The sequence below is a fragment of the Eptatretus burgeri genome, chromosome 5 (assembly GCF_056783735.1).
Source record: "Eptatretus burgeri isolate ZD-2024b chromosome 5, Ebu_testis_v1, whole genome shotgun sequence".
NCBI lineage: Eukaryota > Metazoa > Chordata > Myxini > Myxiniformes > Myxinidae > Eptatretus > Eptatretus burgeri.
Window position 1 is genome coordinate 19009716 of NC_140965.1, and position 21493 is coordinate 19031208.

A 21493-nucleotide genomic window follows, 5' to 3' on the forward strand; every position below is an offset into this window, starting at 1 on the left:
ACCTTCAAAATTTTATGCGCTGAAAGGGACCTCTATAGGCCTCTGACATGCGAAGTTACAAAAATTTCCAATGATAACTGCTCTGCGGAATGATTTATACGTGATTGCATACCAAAAAAACAAAACAAAAACAAGTGAAGGTCAAGGCCAATCGCCACCAAAAATTAATCAGCTGAGCGCCAGACCATGAACTATATTCCCATGAAGTTTGAAGACGATCCGATCAAAATTACTCAAAAAATAAGGGTTTCGTCGACTCCCCTGATTTGCGACAGTGACCTTGACCTTTGACCTTGACCTTCAAAATTTTATGCGCTGAAAGGGACCTCTATAGGCCTCTGATATGCGAAGTTACAAAAATTTCCAATGATAACTGTGCTCTGCAGAGTGATTTATACGTGATTGTAGACCAAAAAAACAAAAACAAATGAAGGTCAAGGCCAATCGCCACCAAAAATTCATCAGCTGAGCGCCAGACCATGAACTATATTCCCATGAAGTTTGAAGACGATCCGATCAAAATTACTCAAAAAATAAGGGTTTCGTCGACTCCCCTGATTTGCGACAAAGTGACCTTGACCTTTGACCTTGACCTTCAAAGTTTTGTGCACTGAAAGCACAGATGCCAACCCTCCCGATTTCATCGGGAGGCTTCCGAAAATTCACCCAAACTCCCGCCCTTACGATCACTATCCTTATCCTCCCGAAATTTTGATATTTTTGCACTGTTCACTAATCAGAATGTACTAGTATGAGAATTGAATGAAAAGCATCGTCTGCTACGTATAGCATGTGGTAACTCCATAACGTTCGCTGCTACCAAATTGTACGTAAAAAATTGCAAATTCAAATGAGGAGCAGCGAAACATTGGGTCTGGATCTCGCTTATGCGATCATGCACTGATATTTAGTGCATGCGGTATGTGTGCAATACAGTGCATGCGGTATGTATGCACAGTGTATATGCATGCGATACGCTCACTGCATGCAGCTGGGCCCCGTACCAGCCCGGCGGTCGCGACCACCGTGCGGTGTTTAACAGCCGCTAGAGTTCTACGAGTCGCGCTGCAGCTGTGGAACATCGACTTCGAAGTTACCGATGCTTCAAGCCCTCGATGTTGATTACGAAATGGCAGAAATGAAGCTTACGAAGACCAAGAAATGGTCTCAGAAGTACAAGACCGAATACAGTCTCCAATACCCGTGTATTCGAAAGTCTGAAAGAGGAATTCATCATGCGTATTGTACAGTATGCAGCGTTGATATTTCAGTTGAGCACGGAGGTCGCGATGATATTCGGAAGCACGTTGGAAGCAAACGGCACACAGACATTGCAAAGGAGAGATCTTCGAGCACGAGTACCGGTACACTTCTGAATTATTTCACCAAACAAGGGAGAAGCGAGGAAGAGGATGTTACCCGAGCGGAACTTCTCTTTAGTGGATTTATTGTGGAACATAACTTGCCCATATCAGTCTCAGATCATGCTGGACCTCTATTTCCAAAGATGTTTCCAGATTCAAAAGTTGCTTCAAAGTATGGATGTGCAAGAACAAAAACTTCAGCAATAATTGGTGAGTTGTCAAATGTTACTGCTTCATCTATTGCCGATATTGCTAGACTAGCTCCATTTAGCCTAGCTACAGACGGTAGCAATGACAGTGGTGAGGCCCAGCTATATCCTGTCCTGATTTCGTACTATGACAACAGTGCTGGGATTGTGAAGCAAGGTTTGCTAAGTTTGCCTGCGTGCAAACAAGATTCCACTGGAGAAAACATTTTCAAACTGCTTGATCATGAGTTCAGTGACAGGAAAATTCCGTGGGGAAATTGTGTTTCCTTTTGTGCTGATAATGCCTCTGTCATGGTGGGCAAGCACAAAGAAGTCGCTGCTTATATCCACAAACAAAATCCAGAGTGCTACATCATGGGATGCCCTTGCCATATGATGCACAATACGGCCAAGAAGGCGGCTCAGGCCTTACCCATTGAATTAGATGACTTTCTCATCGATATTTACTACTACTTGGACAAAAGTAGTAAACGCGTCAAAGGAGTGAAAGCACTGCAAGAACTCTGTGATGCCCCGACACACAAGATTCTGAAGCATGTCGCAACAAGGTGGCTGTCCCTTGGTCAGTGCCGAGACAGGCTGATTGAACAGTGGGAGCCACTTCGCCTCTTCTTCAAAGAAGAAGTACGAAGAAAAATGCAACCAACTGTAGCCAAGACTCTAACAACGAGCAAGAAGGACGGCACTGTATCTACTGCCAGTACTGGCACTGCAGGATCAAGCACTAGTGGAGCAGCATTCACCACTACCACTGCAGTATCTGCTGCGAAGAAGACAGCAGGGACAGCACCAAAACCAATGCTGAGAGCAGGTAGCATCACCGGCCCTTCATCACGTTCATCTACAAAGCAGATCCCTTCAGAGTCGAGAAAGACTGTGATAGTCCCATCTACAGGCAAAGAAGGACCCAAGTTAAGTTCTGCTTTTGCCAAATCACTTGATAGAAGCTCAGCAAAACCTTCGAATCAGAGGTCTTCTTCCTTGGCTGCACCTACCTCAAGCTCTCTCCTCAAACGTAAAATTGGATCTGGTACTACGAGTCACCTCTTCTGCTGGCAGTAAACGCAAGTGTGATCGCCCTGCGGCTAAGTGTACTACGAGTTCTACAACTAAAAGCGCATCTTCCTCAAACACTGTGCAGGAATCTAGAGAAAAACGTGTCAACAGGATGTTCTTGTCTCCACAAACAAAACTCTATTGTTTCTTCCTTCGATATGCTAACAAGCTTTTTGAGAAGGGGAATCTTCTGCTCCAAAGAGACGAACCCTGTATTCATCTCCTGCACGGAGAATTGAATGGTCTTCTGAAAGATATCTTCGTACGGTTTTTGAAACCATCGGTGTCATCGGTTGCTCTGGTAAATGTACCCTTCTCTGACAGAAATCATCAGAAGAATGATGAGGACCTCATGATTGGGAACGATGCCAAACTGTATATAAGGGAACAAAGGAGTCTCAAGAAATCCACCTTCACTCTGAGTGAGTCAGACATCCAAGGTTTCTTCAGTGCAGTTCGCTCATATTATGTGAAAGCCTGCAATTACATCTTCAAAACCTGGCCGCTAGATGATGAATTAGCCAAGCATGCTCAGGTGCTGGATGTTAAGCTACACCAAGAAGTGGGGTTTGACTGTGTGGAGTTTTTCATCAAGAAATTCCCCTGTCTGTTCAGTGGCGGTGATAGTGACATAGACAGTCTTGAGAGTGAATTCGCTCACTACCAGGCAGACGCCTCCATAGCTACAATTGCTACTGAGACAGTGAGAGTGGATGAGCAGTGGCATCGGATTTCACAGCTCACAGATCCCTGCACTGGTGCCAAGAAGTATCCTAATTTGAGCAAAGTGATGAAGGGAATCTTGGTCATTCCTCATTCGAACGCATCATGTGAGCGGGCACTCAGTCTTGTACGGAAGAATCATACTGAATTTCGTCCCAATTTGAGTGTCAAAACCCTGGAAGCTCTCTTAATTGAAAAACTAGCTCATAGCACCCCTTGCTACCAGAGAGAATACAGCAAAGACATAATCAGAAGGGCTAAAAGAGCCACACAGCTGTCACTCAGCAAAGCTGCCATGGAAAAAGCAAGCAGCAGTAGTACCAGCCAGTAAGGTAAGAAAAATATTGCTTCTTTTGTGCTTTTTGTTAATCTTTGATTGTCCCCTAACTTACTAATATTAACATACATGTAACATTAAAAAGTGCACAATTTTCCCCTTTTTTTGTTCAAAAAGTGGGAATTCTTAACATGTTAAATGCTCCAAAATAGGGCTCAGAGGGCACTAGAGAGCGTCTAGAACCCCAGAGCTTCCAGGGCCCTAAGGCGGGCCCTGGACCCCACCGCAAGGGTCGAGCGCTCCGCGCTCGAGATGTGCGCTTCGCGCACATTATTTGGTGTCGGTTGCAAATCCTCCCTAATTCTGATTTCCAAAAGTTGGCATCTCTGTGAAAGGGACCTCTATAGGCCTCTGATATGCGAAGTTACAAAAATTTCCAATGATAACTGTGCTCTGCAGAATTTTTTATACGTGATTACAAACAAACAAACAAAAAAAACATACAAGCTGACAAACATATCTTGCAAAAACTTCGTTTTGGCAAGATAAAAAACCGGGAGTCTGGAACACTGACGCTAACCATTACCTTGACGTGTTTCGACTTATGAGCACGTTACAAGTAACGTGTGTCGATGTGTGTCAACGATCGCATATCGTGCGTACAACTTATTCCCATCGCATGCGGAGCGTGTGTCATACGGCAAGTACGTCGTAAAATTTCCTAACATGTTTAAAATTACAAGACGTACTCCATTTAATACGACGTATGGTAGCGTACTTTAGCGTTCTATTCACGCATACCAAACTTACCCATACCGTATTCAACGTGCGCTAGTGTTTTAGACGCATTTTTCAGAGGTCGGCATACGCTGGCAAGATCGCCAAGGTGTGACTGCGATGTTGACACTTCCATTTCTGTGGCGGTTATGATTTGAATCATTGTGCGGCAGCCTTTTCATAACCTATACCACGTCATCGTCGGCGATGCGTGCAGCGCGCTATGCATAAGTTGGACTATCGTTGGGCATAGGTTGTGAAGGCCGACAACAGGTTCAGCATTCGTTGGTATAAGTTATCTATAACACAACGAAACGTTCTGTGTCCGTTACTAATACGTTATGCATAAGACCAAGTCGTTATGAATACGTCCGAATCTTTAAAAAAAACATCAAAAGTCCAACATAAGCCAGCGTTTTACATACATTTTAATACGTTGCCATTGCTGGCTAAAATGTCAAGATGTGACTGGGCCTTAAGTAGAAATTGTATTAGTGCCTTGCTGTACATACGTGCCTTCTCTATTCGGATAACTCTGCTTCTTACGTGCCCCCCCCCCCCGCTCCATTGTGAATAAACCCATGTGTTTAATGTATCGGTTCGTTTTTCTCTTTCTTTTATTGGTTTAACACTGTGCGTGTTGGAGAATTAGCCAGGCTGTTGCCGCTGTAAAGGGACATTTGGACCGACGGAAGCTCGGTGACCATCCGCTCGGGTCGCACACGGTTCGAGTGCGCTCGCGTCTCGTTCCGTACGAGCATCGTCGAGGGTGAATTTCCCCTGTAGTTGGACAACGTGGGTATTTAGGTAAATTGAAATTGGCAATCGACCTTACCCCACATGGTTGACCTATTGGCGAACTTCGTTCCAATAAGGGAAGGGACCCGTCGGCTCCAGAGTTATCCGGGGTGACGACCTATAAATTCCGGGTGATCGGTGAAGTCGACCCTTCTGCTCCATCTAGCGGTCGTGCTCATCGCCGATACCCGGCCCCGCAACAATATAATTTGAGAGGTGTTCGTCCATCTGTTTGTGTGTTTTTTTTTGTTTGTTTGTGTGTGCTTGACTTTTGTGCATTCCTTTAATTGATGGATGGAATTAGTCTAACTGCTGGTTGTACTCGGAGTGTGCCCGGGAAGGACTTGGTCAATGAAAAAAAGTTCATAATCCCCTGGGGTTCAGTGTGGGTGGAGCACCCCAATTCTCTATCTAAATGTGTGTTGTATCATGCCACTCTTGGTATGGAGGGGTATTGCAAGTTGTATGCAATATCCCAATTATTTGTCTGCATGAAAACCATGGACATAATGTAAGAGCTTGGGGAGGGGGAGGGGTGGGGTGGTTGTTTATCATACCTTTGCATCTCTGTGCACTTGAACTGCTGGATGGAATGAGTTGAAAACTGTTAGTTGTACACAGGAGTGGGTTCGCCACAAAGGTTAACGAGATTCCCCAGCAGAGCACCACAGCCAAAACACCAATCTTGAAGAGGTTGAAATCAACTTTAATATCACTCATCACACAACATGCCCGAGTGGGCCAAAACCATGCTTGCCCGGAATGGCCCCTGTACGCTAACCCTGTGCCCACACAGACACGGAGGACAGAACAACATAATGGCGTAACCACTTTTTTTTTTTCATCTTTTTCTTTCGTTTTCACGCTGATCCATCTACTATTATTCTCGGTGATATATATATATATATATATATATATATATATATATATATATATATATATATATATATATATATATATATATATATATATATATATATATATATATATATATATATATATATATATATATATATATATATATATATATATATATATATATATATATATATATATATATATATATATATATATATATATATATATATATACATACATACATCTTCTTCTTTCGGCTGCTCCCTTTTAGGGGTCGCCACAGCGGATCATCTGTATGATCCGCATACTGATTTGGCACATGTTTTACGCCGGATGCCCTTCCTGACGCAACCCTGGTCGCCTCTTACGACACAGGGATATGGTACACCTATTTTAACCGCGGTATACACCCGCCCAGTACACTGGTACTCATTTCGCCGACCTCGGAAGGATGACAGGCTGAGTCAACCCCCTGGTGTATTAATTCAGTGGCCCAACGGGGCTTGAACTCAGGACCTTTTGGATCCCAAGCCGCTGCCCTAACCACTGCGCCAACACCAGGCTATGGTGTTATATATATATATATATATATATATATATATATATATATATATATATATATATATATATATATATATATATATATATATATATATATATATATATATATATATATATATATATATATATATATATATATATATATATATATATATATATATATATCAAACAAAAGTAGGTGACAGTAACTGGCAACAAATACTGGGGAAGAGTACGTAAGCTTAAACAAAAATACTTAAATGGTCACTTAACATGTGGGAGGTCACAGAAATCATACTCATCGTCAGGTATGCTGAGACCATTACCGGGTCGACTGCCCTCCGATCTCGGGGATTATTCTGCCCCATGACAGTATTTATGTGAGCATTGTGACCACAATATGGTTCTTAGCATCCAAAATGTAATCCTTGAAGTGTTTGGGCTGATAGCACAGACGGATGGAGCCTCTTGGTGTACAGCCAGTTGGAGACACCGTTGGATGATCCTCACAGGTGTCACGGATAGTCTCAATAGATTGGGAGCAATCAGGTCCATGGGTGTTAAGTTTTGGCGATTTATCAGAACCAGGATCTAGTACTTGGCTGATAGGGATTGGCAAGGATCCAGCACTGTTGGCGGGTGAAGACAACTCATGGGGGATATGGTGGTTTTGTTGCTGGTTGAAGGAAAATGTCCTCGGTATGCAGTGAACCACCATCCACCCGATTCCGAGGGAGTGGAAGCATATCCTTCCGGTAGTCCGGGACTTTGTAGCATTCAGACTTTTTGACCCGATAAGCTGCACTCCTCAATTGGGACCCTGCAAACTTACATATGTTGCACCAGGGTCAATCTGTGGCAGAGACGAGATAGCGGTTTCTTGCACATGACTTGTTATGGTCGGAGTACAAATAGACCAAATCTCCGACTTCCACTGACACATTGGCCTCGAAAGACCCATGAGTGCCTTAGACTTCTCACTATAGGGGTGGTTTATGGAGCGAAGGTGGTATTGAGCTTGTATCATTTGTAGGTTCGAGAAAGGGATTTGTAGATTGGTGAACTGATCCCGCTGGCACCACATCTCTCGGGCTGAGAGACCCCGTGCACGAATTCGTGAATTCATACTGGCGGTGGCTAGTGCGAGGGTTAGTGGGGTTACTGGTCCTCCCATAGGCTCCTGTCAGTGGAGTTCATCTTCACATTCATGAACTGCCTTTTCGGCGATGGGATTTTTATTGAGATTTTTAATACGACCAATTTCAATGCACATCCGATGGTGCTGAAGAAGCTCAGCGTGGACCAGGCGTGTGAAGCCGGGGGCAGGATCGGTGCGGATGACAGCAGGAGGTCCATCCAATGGCCGAAACTCTATGCATAAGCGGATCAAGTTATCACGGAGAGTGATGTGTTGTTCGTTCTCCACAATACACAATGTAGTATAGGAAGTGGTACATTCTCGCAATATAAGAATTGGCTGGTGATTGCGTTTGATGATATCTGCTGCAAAAGATACACCAACAGCACCAGGGGGTCTCCAGTGGACTGCTTGATAATGGTGTGGGGTGCACTGCACAATGCAGCACACTGGTGGCACCTCGAGGTTACTTGGTCGATTGCTCTGTCCAAGTCAAGAGCATAAAAATAGCGGTGAACCACGGATCTGAGTTGGTGGCGACTCGGATGATCCAGTTGAAAGTGTAACGCTGTAAGTAAGCCATTGACCACCTGGCCTGGGACAATGATGCACTCACATGCGGAGGACAAGCTCTTGTCCCGACGGACTACAACCACACCATCATTGGAAACTGAAGCGACCTGGAGGTATCGCTTGACGTCCTTGATGTTTGTTGCTTTCTTTGATGGGCTGGTGCCCTGAACCAAGTGGGCATGAGTCCGTCTTAGGTCTGCGTACTCTGCCTGGACCGCCTTCCAAGCAGTTCTTTTGGTAAAGGGCAGTTTGGTACAGCCAGAAATGATGTCTTGGACTGACACATGCAGGACTACGGCCTCCTCCTCGTGTGTTGTGAAGGTACAAATTTGAAAGGAGGTGTGGATACAGTCTGGTGCATTGGAGTTGGCAAAATCAGATGGGGCATTGGCGGATCCTGCGAGGTGCCGTACTGTCCCCTGATAACGGCTGACGGTTGACAAGAATGTGGATATACAAGGGCTTGCTGAAAACTCACCACGACAGAGCTTCTCATAAGCTTGTACTCATGGCTTGCTGTCGGTGAGGATGAATGCATGATGTTTCGACTGGATAATGAAAGGACTGAAGTGTTTTACCGATGCAGTGATGGAAAGGGCCTCCACCTGACATGGCAACGAGGTAGGTTGGCGCTCGCGTAACTTCGCGCTAAAAAACCTGCAAGGTGAGGTCTACCATTGCGCGTGATTTACAGAGTCGATCCAATATTGTGGTTTTTTTTACGGAACCATCTGTCACAATCCATAGCTGATCACTCGGACGAGGAAGAGTAACTGTATGGGTCAAAGTAAGAGCGCCTTGGGCTCTCTTGAAGGCAGCATATAACTCATCAGTCCACACAACTCTGTCCAGTGATTGGCATCCGACCACAGCATCATCCAAGGGGGATAAGAGAGTGGAGCAGTTGGGGATAACACGAGCGAGAACCTTATATGCCCCGATAAAGGATCTCATTCCCCTGACCTTCTCAGGAGCTGAACAAGTGGAGAGCGTAGCCACACGATGTGGGCTTGCCTGGATACTACCACGAGACCAGATCCATCCTAAGATGGTGGTGCTCTTCGGACATATAACTGTTTTCGTAGCAGAGAGGCAGAGTCGGCATTTATACAGAGCATGTAAAACGATTCTCCAGTTTTGGAGGAGCTCGTCCACTGTGTTCCCACCGCAATAGAGGTCGCCAGCGAGTTTAGCGACGGTCCCCTTCTCTAAGAGAGCACCAAGGACATGGCACATGAGTTCTTCGAGTGCTGTCTCTGATCCAGGCATTCCCATAGCAGATCTGGTATACACACGTATTCCACGGAAGGGTGTGGCTACACCTCAGTACTTCATGGACTGGCGGGGTAATGGAATTTGGTAAAAGGCAATCGTAAGGTCAGTCGTAATTAGATACTTCCACTGAGAAATTTTGCGAAGGATAGAATCTATGTTTGGCATAAGAGAGGGTTCGGGCTTACTGTACCGGCCCAGATCAGCAAAGGCCGTGACTAAGCGAAAACCGCCACTGGTCTTCTTGATCAAGAATGAGGGATTCAGATATTCCGCAGTAATCCCATGTCCTCAGGGCGAGCAAAGACTCCAAGTTTTTCCAGGTCATCAAATTTGTGTTGTAATTCATACAGCTTGTCATGTGCATATTGTGGTAGATGGCCTTTGCATTGTGGAGGCTGAAAAGGGCCCATGTTAAAAACGGCCTCAAAGGGGCCTGCAGCACCATTGTAGCCTTGGAACACTGGGTCAAACACTTCATCATACTCTTCAAGCAGGGCACAAAATTTTGATAGTTCGTCTGGAGCAAACATGTTGTCAGGATTGCGGGTCACAGTTGTAGTGTGTCCTGAGGGTGATGTGAGTGTGCGTTTTACTTTGGGGGAGCTGGTCTCGGTATAACCACCTGGGTGTTATTTGGTGTATGTACACAGGGTGGATTTGGCAAAACTGCTCCTGACGTTTGAGAACTCGTGGTTCGTTGGTTAAATTGGGGATCCGAACCTTCCTGCTGATGCTTCGGATGATACTGGGAGGGGGGCCAGAACTCACTTGGTCGCAGTGACCTTGCACTTGGGGCATCCGTGCGAGGTTCGAGTGCGAACACTGAGTCACTACTCGACATGTCATTTGGGAGGACCATTTCGATAAACTCTCCGGGCCACAGAGTAGTTGTGTGGGGCACGTAGTACATGAGCTCGGCAACTGCATGGCGATCAAGGCTCCTTCCCTGAGACCCGTACACGTTCGTGGTGCCATCACCCAGGATAACTTGGTGCTTCGCAGGGCGAATTGAGATGTCATTAGACTCCATGAAAGGCATTCCCGCCAGAATGGGAATTCGTCAAGAATTCTTATGGTCAGAAAGAAAGGCATTCGTCAAGATTTTTGACGACCAGGCCCTCAAACTGAAATTCTCTTCCGTCACGTGTCAGTGTCAGTCTGGTTTTACCAACAATTTGAAGAGGGGACGATCCATCAGCCTGACGAGCAGACTGCGCACTCTTCTGAATCTTGGCTCCTAAAATTCTTACAGTTGTCTCACGAATCAGGTTTCCCGTGGCACCGCTGTCAATGGTGACTGGTTGTGTGGTGACCATGGAAGGTATCAAGATATGGAGACTGGCGAATCTAGACACGTAGAGTAGTGGCCAGTTCTGTAAAATCTGTTACTAACTACCTTGTCCCCATGGACACATGTTATGCCTCCATGCTCATCGTCTGACCCTTCAATTATGTCAGCCACTTGGCGTGCTCTTGCAATGTAACGACGATCTCGTTCAGGAAGGAAAGGACATTCACTGAGGAAATGACTGTAATCAGTACGATGTACTTGTTTGCAGAGGGGACAGGACTTTGTAAGGTTGTTAGAACGAGTCCCCGAAAGGACTTGACGGGATTTTGACGATGGGAATGATGCCGGGCGGGAGGCTTGTCATCGAGACGTTACAGCACGCAATGACTTTGAATCTTCAGAAATGTGGAGCTCATCTAATAGTGAGTCAAGTGCCTGGGATATCTCCGGCTTTATGGACGTGAAGGTGTGGGACCTGAGCTCGGTTCCATAGCGTTGTTTGACGAGTCCGGGTAGTCGACTGTGAACAAGATGAAGCCATGTGAGCACAACAAAGTTCTCCAGCGAGGGGGTAACTCCTCATCTTCAGTGATCACCTGGTTGTGGTGGGAGATTCCGCCATCTCGTCGAAGCAAGGTATCTTCCACAAACGCCATTAGGCGTTGGTACAAATCTTCATTTGCGCTCCTCAGGGTTATGGCGTATCGCTGCAAAGTCAATGAAGTGTGCACCCGTCGACTGGAATCCAAAATGTTGTCGAATCGACTGCCATATGTTGGCTAGGGAAGTGGAGTGTCGGACTATGGTGTTACAGTATATCACAGGACAGTAGTTTGCAATCTGACCCAGCATAAGTTCCAGTACGGTGACTTTCTGATGGCCAGTGCGACGCCGCTCAACGGGGACGCTCTCACCATTATCCAAAAGTCCACGAAGAGGGAACGCTCTGCTCTTCTTCTCCCAGGTGACTCCCTCGGTGAGGAAGGGAGCAAAGTTGGAATCGAGCGATTAAATATAAAGGAAATTGTGTCTCCAACATTCAAATGAGTTTACCGTTTCACTCTTGCTGAGTGACCACTGCTTTGGTGCACAGTGTGTGGTAGCCATTTTGGTGACTGGAACGTTGCACAGACGATGTTTATGGCACAGCTACAGAACAAGCTGGTTGGCCGCTCACCTTCTTGTGAGGTGCGATTGGGGTTCAAAGATGGCTCTCGTAACAGTGACGTTCTGCCGATCGCCGTCTCCAGGATGAAGAGTGCGTGGAATCGTATCCCGACGCTGCCACCACGCCACAAAGGTTAACGCGATTCCCCAGCAGAGCACCACGGCCAAAACACCAATATTGATGAGGTTGAAATCAACTTTAATGTTACTCATCACACAACGTGCCCGAGTGGGCCAAAACCATGCTTTCCCAGAATGGCCCCTGCACGGTAACCCCGTGTCCACACAGACACGGAGGACAGAACAACATACTGGCGGTTGGTGTCAGGGAACCCTTTAAGTGGTTAAAAAAAAAAGAAATCCATGGTCATGAGTATTCATGGTGGGTGGGAGCGGGGTGGGGGGGGAGCAATTTCTCTCTCTAATTGTGTATTGTACACCATTACCTGGTGGAAGCTGGTACCACAAGTCAATAAAATATGCCAGAGACATAAAGGTGGGGGAATTTACCTGTCTGTGAGGACGGTTTATTTTCTGGTAGTTTATAACTTCATGTAGGTAAAAGCTGATGTTGAAATGCTTTACCTTGGCCACAGTGGTGGTAATGAGACCTGTTGGTTTTTTCTTAAGTTTTATTTTGTAGGTTTTACAGTCTCTTGTGTTATGCTTTGTGTGCCATGCAGCAAACAGAACCAGTGTGGCTATTCCAGCTGTTTTCGGGCCTGTACTGGGCAGCACAGGGTCGCGTGAGCAAGGGTGTGGATTGCTTCCACCGCTCCTTGCACCACGCTCCGCTCCAGTGGCTCGACATTCCCCTCGTCAGCATTGCTAGTGTGCTGCTGCACTCTGGACGGCCTGACCAGGCCCTTGAAATGCTGCTCTTGGCGGCGAAGACCAATGATTCGGAGGCGAGTGTAATTTCTCTTTTCTTTTTCCAAAGGGTACCAAATGCTGAAACTGCTAATCTCGAGTATTGATGCAACCAGACTTTTTATGCAACACCTTTGGGGTAATTGGCAATGTGGACATACTCGTACATACATGCATACATACATACAAACATACAAACTTACATATGTACATACACACATACCAAGTGACCCTCATTTCATGGGTTTGGCCCGTTTTTGTTTCTGAATACCCACAGACCCATTCTAGTGTGGTCAAAACCTGTATTTGATTGAAAGTACGATGAATTTTAAAACCAGTGTTTTGCTTCCATTCCACTTGCAAGGATTGATAACACAGACTGATAGACCTGCAGTGACCTGTACCCAATATGCAAGGTATCACTCCAGTCAATTGGCTGTGTGATGGCATGAGTTTTCCCTCACTGAAGGCCATGTCTGTACCCTCCAGGATTCCACGCACAGTATCACTTCGCTTCCGATCACGTCTAATAAATAAATAACCTGCTTTTTGATTCCTACCAACATGTTTTTCATCACCTCCAACTTGCCACGCACACGCACACATGCACACGCGCAGGGCTTCCTTGAGGATTTAAAAAAGTGGAGGCAAAAAAAGTTTTTTTTTTTAAAAAGAAGTCTTACTTTTATTAATTTTTTTTATTTATATTTTTCTTGGAGCCAATGTATTATTTCTCCTTAATTTATGAATTGATGGGAAATCAATTAATATGAATCAAATGAAACTTGCTCAATTATAAATTTATGATGTGATATCTAATGCTTTGTTTCCATGCAGTAAATCGTCATTATTAAAGAGCTAATGCAGTGGTTCTCAAACTTTTTCGGGTTACTGCCCCATTGGCCCCCAGAGCACTTCCCCCAATGCCCCTCTCATTCCCTGCATTACATAAAAACTAAAAAATATTTTTGATTTACGCTGCACCATGGAAGATAAAGGCAACTGCAAATTCAAAACGATGACAACTAAATGCACTATTTATTCAAATCTAATATAAAGCTACAAAGAAGCTTACTTAATTGTTTAATAAAAATTTTAAAGACATTAATAACGTATTCCAGTAAAACCAACTTTCATCAACAATACAACAGCGTACATTAGTTGTCCATCTACTTCATTGTTCTCTCAACTCTCATTGAGATGGATGAACTTGGTGTAGTGATAGCTTCTCAACAACAGGCTGAAAGTCACTCAGAATGAGTCTCAGATCCCCACGTTCAGTAACTTTCAGTCTGTTTCGCTGCTTGGAAAGAAGTTTGGCGACCACACTGAAACCGCGCTCTATTAAATACAATGTTGGAAAGGCAATAACGAGCATCTTGACCTTTTTCCACAATGCAACATAGCATTCAGAGATTTATTTCTGCAGCTAAAAGTCTTGATGGGATTTTTCGAACCTTTGCTTCAGCTCAACGTCATTTTGCAGTGAGATTATTTCTTCCTCCATCCTTCCTGTTTCCTCATTGCAAGTGTCTCAGAATGGAATTATTACCCCGTCTGAAATTTGGATTGAAAAGAAGATCCTGAAATCTCTGAGACATGTCTTTGTGTAGCTCATCCAGGTGTGTGCAATATACTTGAAGATCATCATCTGGTATCCTGTCTTTCTCTTCCAACTCGGAGATGCTTGGAAATTGGAATAGCCCATGACGGCCATTGTTGCGCTTCAATAGGGTTAACTTGGACATAAAGGTGAAGACGACTGATTTGACTTTGAAAAGATTCACATCATTTCCTTGCAATTGCAAATTGATTTCATCGAACTTTGCGAATACTTCGTACAAATAAGCAATGTCATGCCTGATATTCTTGAGTTCATTACTGAGCGAACCATTCAAGTCATTGAAGAATTGTATCAGTTTTAAAAAGCACATAAAAGCGTCTCAGGCAATTTCCTTTTGAGAGCCATCAGATTGCTGTGTGCAGCAGCAAGTGTTCAAAATGTTCATCATTCTCAATACAAAGCTCTCAAAGTTTTCAAGAATTGAGAGCGTGGGGTTTGATTTTATTTATCGCTGTGATAACAGTATTTAAAGATTTGTGAAGCCAAACACTTAGGGTTTGATTACAGACGGTCGGGTTTGGGAGAGAATTGAGAACATGGTTCTGCTCACCAAAAGCCGAGGACTAAAGACGAATGGCCCACAAGTCGAGGAGTACCAGTGGAGTAGTGTGAAGATTCGTGAAGACCGAGGTTGATTTCTCGGGGTGGAGGCTTGCCTATCGCGGAAAGCGCGTGTGGCCGATAAGGGGGAACACTTGGAAACGAGTGATAAGGGCCGGCCAGAAGCGGTGGGGGGGCGGGGGGGCTGGAGGGATGATTCTGGAATCTTCGACACTGACAAAAGTCACATGAACACAAAAAGGTTTGCTGTTATCAGTGGCGTTGCTAAGTATGAAAATCTGGAGAGCCAGCAATGTTTGGGGGCACTCGCTCAAAATTGATAGCGAAAATACGAGGTAAGTGTGATCTTGTAGAAATAAATTTTAACACCCAAAATTCTGGTGCCAAATTATAGTCTGAGGGGCCTGGACACTGAGCAACGACGAGTGAAGTCAGGGAGGATCGGTGGGTTTAGGGTTTGTTCAGGCGACATTCTCCTTCTAAGCACTCATGTCAGGGCCCTGTATAATCAAATCTATTACGCTTTTACATGTAAGCTTTATGTTAAGTACACTACTGGTCAAAAGTTTTAGAACACCCTCATTTTTCCAGTATTTCCTGAAATTTAAGCAGTTCAAGTCCAGTGAATAACCTGAAATGGTACAAAGCGTAAACTTCTTCTTCTTCTTTCGGCTGCTCCCGTTTGGGGTCGCCACAGCGGATCATCTGTATGATCCGCATAGTGATTTGGCACATGTTTTACGCCGGATGCCCTTCCTGACGCAACCCTGGTCGCATCTTACGACACAGGGATATGGTACACCTATTTTAACCGGGTATACACCGGCCCAGTACACTGGTACTCATTTCGCCGACCTCGGAAGGATGACAGGCTGAGTCAACCCCCCGGTGTATTAATGCAGTGGCCCAACGGGGCTTGAACTCAGGACCTTTTGGATCCCAAGCCGCTGCCCTAACCACTGCGCCTGGAGGGAAGAATGGGAAAGAATAGAGTGAGGAAGTTTATTCCAAAGGCGGGAAAAAAGAGGAATGAAAGAGTGAAGATGAGCAGTGATTCGTGATTTTGGTAGTTTTACTAGAAGGGGGTTGTTGGCGGACCTTGAGCACCCTGTGGAAATGTGGTGGGGACAAATCGCAGAGAGAGCAGGGGGGGCAAGGCTGGAGAGGAGTCGGTAGAAGACAGAAAGACCACCGACCAACCTGCGGTGATTGAGTGAGAGGCCCAAAGACTCAGCTTCATTGCGGGAGATGCCGATGATCTTAAATGCCCTGGTTTCGACAGCGTGAAGCCGAGAAAGGTGGGAGGCAGGAGCACCAGCCCAGAGGGGAGAGCAGTACTCCATCAGGCTACGGACAAAAGCTTTGTAAGTGGTCAGGAGCTCAAGAGGGCCGAGGAAGGACTTAGCACGACGGAGGATTCCCAGTCGGCGACTGGCTTTTGAGGCGAGGTTGGAAATGTGACTTTCCCAGGAAAGGTCATGGCAGATAGTGAGACCTAGAAGCTTGAAAGAAAAGACTTCTTCCAGAGGATTGTTGAGAAAGTGGATGGGGGGGTTTTGTAAACGGTCCTTTCGAACAGACATAGTCAGAGTGTGAGATTTGTCCGGATTGAAAGACATGTTCCACGTGTTGGATCAGTTTATGATTTTATCCAGCTCTGCAGTGAGCGAAGAAGCTGCTGCTTGCCGGTCTGAGGGATGACAGATGGTACGGCAGAGGGTGGAGTCGTCGGCAAAGAGAAATAGAGGATTTTCCAGAGAGTCCGAGAGATCATTGATGAAAACCAGAAAAAGAACAGGGCCCAGAACGCTACCTTGAGGAACTCCAGCCTGGACAGGAAGAGGGGATGAAAGAACTCCATTTCGGGCCACACGTTGACTGCGACAGGAAGTTGGTATGCAAGTATGAATTAAAGTTGGTATGCAAGTAGTGCTCTTCGAGTACTACAACTTTCATCATTTACGTTTTTCCCGATTTCCGCCAGTTTGCCCGTGGCGTCCCCTCGAAGGTCAAAAAATAAAAAAGGCGAACCGTGTACAGTGCTCGTGAACAATCGCCGTCTCCAGACTTGTTTTATCTGCAATTGTTTATTTGTTCTTTGCTTTAATTTCAGAGTACATTGAAACATTAATCTGCTTAAATTTCAGTAAAAATGGGGGTGTTCTAAAACGTTTGACTAGTAGTGTCGTTCAATTGTTGAACTATCCCTCTCCAAAATGGCCATGTGGGAAACCCTCTTATCTACTTTCTTAACAACCCACCTGAGGAAGTTGCCATGTTCAAACTCGTGGATCTCACTCATCACCATGATCTTTGTTGGGCAAACTACATTTCAAAGTTGGTCTGCGTAGTCGGTCACCAACTGGACATCCTTTGTTGTGTAAAGTCCTTCCTTGGTACATCGAAACCCATATCCACCCACAAGGGCTCTTGCACCCTCTGCCCTTGCCATGCTTCTCCCCCCCCCCTCCACAACCCCTCAGATATATACAGGGTGCATGCATTCCACCATAAACCCCCTTCTGGTGAAACTCCTAAAATCCAGAAATACTGCTCACCTCCACTCATTAGTTCCTCTTTTTTCCCCACCTATGGAACCAACTTTCACATTGTATTCAATCTCATTCTTCCCTCCAGGTCTTGAAGACACCTGTTCACCGCCATCTCAGATCACCCCCCCCCCCATCCAAAAGCATGATATTTAAATTTCATATTCTTTGTATGCTCTATCCCTTGAACTAACCCCTCCTGAATACTCATTGTAAGCTGGTGTAATGGTTACAGCGTCTGCCCCACGTCTGGGAGGTCAGCGCTTCAATTTCCGGCTGAGTCAAACCAAAGACTTAAAAGTGGTACATGTTGCTTCCTTGCTTGACGTTCAGCATTTGAAAGGTTAAATGCATGGACAATCCTGATACGCTGGTATCCATGGGGAGGAGGAATTTCCTCCTTTGAAAATGCCCCGCTGAGTGTGGTGAGAAATGCGGGTGCCATAATCATGACGTTGCTGATACCCAGAGTATACCCGAAAGTGACTGCACTTTCTCCAAGCTCAGTTGCTGTTTGTCTCTTCTTACAGTCTTACAGTCTTACATGTTAAACTTGCTGAGTGCACCTTTTTTATATATATATAACAGCTATTGTTAAATTTGTTGAGAGCCAGTTATATGCAGTGATGTGTTAGAAATTTAATGAACACGTAAGCAGATACCAGTATTTGATTTTGGACAGTAATATGACTCATCATTGCTTCCACCACCAAAGGTGGACATAGGTTATATTTTCACCCCTGATTGTCTGTCTGTTTGTCTGTGAGCAGGATATCTCAAAATGTTATGGGCAGATTCGGAGGATATTTGGTGGACAGGTGTGTGAGAAGTTGGGTTGGGTGTGTGAGAAGGGCAAATTGATTCGATTTTGGTTAAGATCTGGATACGAGAATTTTTTAAGTGATCCTTCACCATTGAGTGATCGGGCCAAAAACGATATAGATTATAGAGGGAGTCCTCGACTCATGAATGATTCGAGAAAGCCTATTTAACACCGACTTAACCTGAGATATTGTAAATTTGCAATAATTGATGTGGAAAAATTGCTTGAAGTATTGTTTACTATCAGTAATAACACCACTCCTTTGTTTTGTTATTATTGTTGACTTGATGTGGCACAGATCCCTTTATACGTTGTACAATTGTTCAGATCGTCGAACGATTCAGGTTTAACGAATGACTGATTTGGGAGGGAGTTTCACCTTTATCAGATCATTTTATGACGTCCAGTTTTGTCTTCGATGTTAAGGTTCTGCGTTTCTTCGTTGCAGGAACATCACTGCAATGTTTATCAGCCATGAGTAGGGTTCATTGTCATGGTAAAATTTGTGGCACTGTGAATGCAGCTGTGAGCAGTACAGTGCAGTACTGTGCGGTACACAGCTTACTGCCGACCATGTGACACTCACTCTCTACATCTTGCGGAAGAGAGTCACGCTCCACTCAACCAATGAGTCCCCAATTGCTCCGTCCACGATTGGTTATTGCGTACAAACGAACGTTCATATCTCAGATATTACAAAATTAAACAATCTAAATACATATACCGTATATAAAAAAGAAAAGCACGGTGAGGCCGTGAAGCCGTCAGTCAGTCCGTGAAGACTATATGCCTATTAATCACGTCCTGTTTGAACATTAATTCCTCAAGACTCTTTAGACCCTGAGGAGCCAAAAGACCCAAAAGATCCCGATGACCCAAAAGTCCCCAAGGACCTAAAAGACCCTTTCGACCCCTTACACCCTTCAGACAGATTATACAGCTTCGACCCTTGACCCATTTGGACCACTTGGACCTTTTTTATATCGCAAATAAATATATTATCACCAATATTACAAATAAATTTGTTCAAAGAAAATGTTTGTATGATGATTGGTTTTAAATCATGACAACACAGCAAATCTGTAACGCCAATCTCTGCAACAACATGTGGAGAGGCGAGCATAGTGAGCTAATCCACGCTAACAAAACAATAATAAAAATACCTTATGGGGGTTGGTTCATAAGTATGGGTGTTTGGAAGTCGGGGACTTCATGTGCAGCACAATATTTCAAAAAGTTGTGGACGGATTAGGACAAAACTTGGTGGATGAGTTGGGTATGTGACCAGAACACGCTATTTCAACTTTGGTTAACGTCTGGATGCAAAATACAAATATACAAAATGTAATACAAAAAAAATACAAAATACAATAATCATACAAAATTTTGTATCAGTGGGATACAAAATGTAAACTGTTCAGCCTGGTCGAGGTATGTGCCCTACCGAGTGCTGTTCTAGTTACCTCTGCCATCGAAGCTGGACGGAGGTTATGTTTTCACCCCTGTCTGTTTATTTGTCTGTGAACAGGATATCTCAAAAGTTGTGAACGGATTCAGACGAAATTTGGTGGATGGGTTGGGCGTGTGACAAGGAAGAATCGATTCAATTTTTGTGAAGACCTGGATCAGGATATGAGAATTTTTTTTAATTTCATAAGTGATTCTTCACCATTGAGAGATGGGGTCAAAAATGATATAGCACGATAATTTCAATAAATTGTGGATGAATTATGACAAAACTAGGTGGATGAGTTATGACAAAACTAGGTGGATGAGTTGGTTAGGTGATGAGAACAAGCTGATTAGATTTTGGTTCATGTCCGGATTCAGATCCAGATTATCAGTGGGATACAAAACGTAAACTGTTCCGCTTGGTGGAGGTATGCGCTCTACTGAGTACCGTTCAAATTATTTACTGCTTTGCATGCTGACATGAAGTTATTTCAATGTAACTAAACATCCTGATTCTCCATATGAACAAGTAAATTAGGAAATCATATACATTTTAATAATGCAGTCATAATACCACTAACAGTTTTGAAGTAACTTCCTTACTTGCCTAATGTGACTTCTGAGAATGCTTCCTTTTGACAACAGTGGCAATATTGAGGGGAATACTTGTTGCTATTTTCAAGTTGTTTTTTCGAGTTCAGTGATAAACCTACATAAAATATTGATAAAACCTGTCACGGGCCGGATCAAAATCTGTCATGGGCCGGATCTGAAAGGGTTCCCCATGCCAAATATATAGCCATAGGGTACTGCCATTTGCTTCTGTGGGAGCAGGTGTCTGTGTATCTGGCCTTGGGCAGTGCACATCTCGTTATGGGAAACCTGAGTGCCAGCATTGCAGCATACAGGAAGGCCGCTCAGCTGATGGGAGAGTGTTCCTTGTGCAAACGTGAAATTCAGCGCACACGATGTTACCAACTCTACCCTTCTCTTTACAACAATCGTCCTTTGGTCGGTCAGTTACACGATCTATCCGTTTTCTCCTCCTTCCAGGTCAAGCAATCTCTCTACCTAGCCATAATTTTTGTGTTTATTCAACTTGAAAATTTTTCTAAACATGTCTGCCTATTCCCTATTGCTTCATTTCCTGTATGTCACAAATGTATTACTTGTGTCTGTGAGGTGGTATGATAAAGCATGATGTTCATGCTAGTATTTGTATGATTTGATTCAGAATGAATTATACATATATATATATATATATATGACTGCAATGTTTGTTTATGCTTTAAGTTGAGTAAAGTAATAAAGATTTATTCACATAAAATCATTACTTTTCTCAGATGACCTCATCTCAGATCAATTCAGACCAAGTCCCTCCACCTTGCACATGCTGCTTCGACTATCCCAAAAATGGATGGAGGCCCTCAATGTCAGACATGAGGTCAAGTCCGTCACTCTGGACACATCTCGAGCTTCCAATTCAGTCTGGCACATTGCCTTGCTGTCCAAAATCTGTCTATGGCATCCAAGGCCAACTCCACACATGCCGAACTGACTTTCGATAC

The 21493-nt window shown here is 44.4% G+C and overlaps 1 protein-coding gene across 3 annotated transcripts in view; it reads left to right on the forward strand.

The window, feature by feature from the left end:
• Window positions 1-21493, forward strand: part of TTC17 (tetratricopeptide repeat domain 17) — a 94655-nt gene that overhangs the window by 58088 nt on the left and 15074 nt on the right. For all 3 annotated transcript variants that reach the window (XM_085880894.1, XM_085880896.1, XM_085880895.1), the window contains 2 exons: window positions 12730-12954; window positions 20760-20940. In XM_085880894.1, the coding sequence (XP_085737020.1) occupies window positions 12730-12954; window positions 20760-20940 (406 nt within the window). The remainder of the gene's footprint in view (window positions 1-12729; window positions 12955-20759; window positions 20941-21493) is intronic.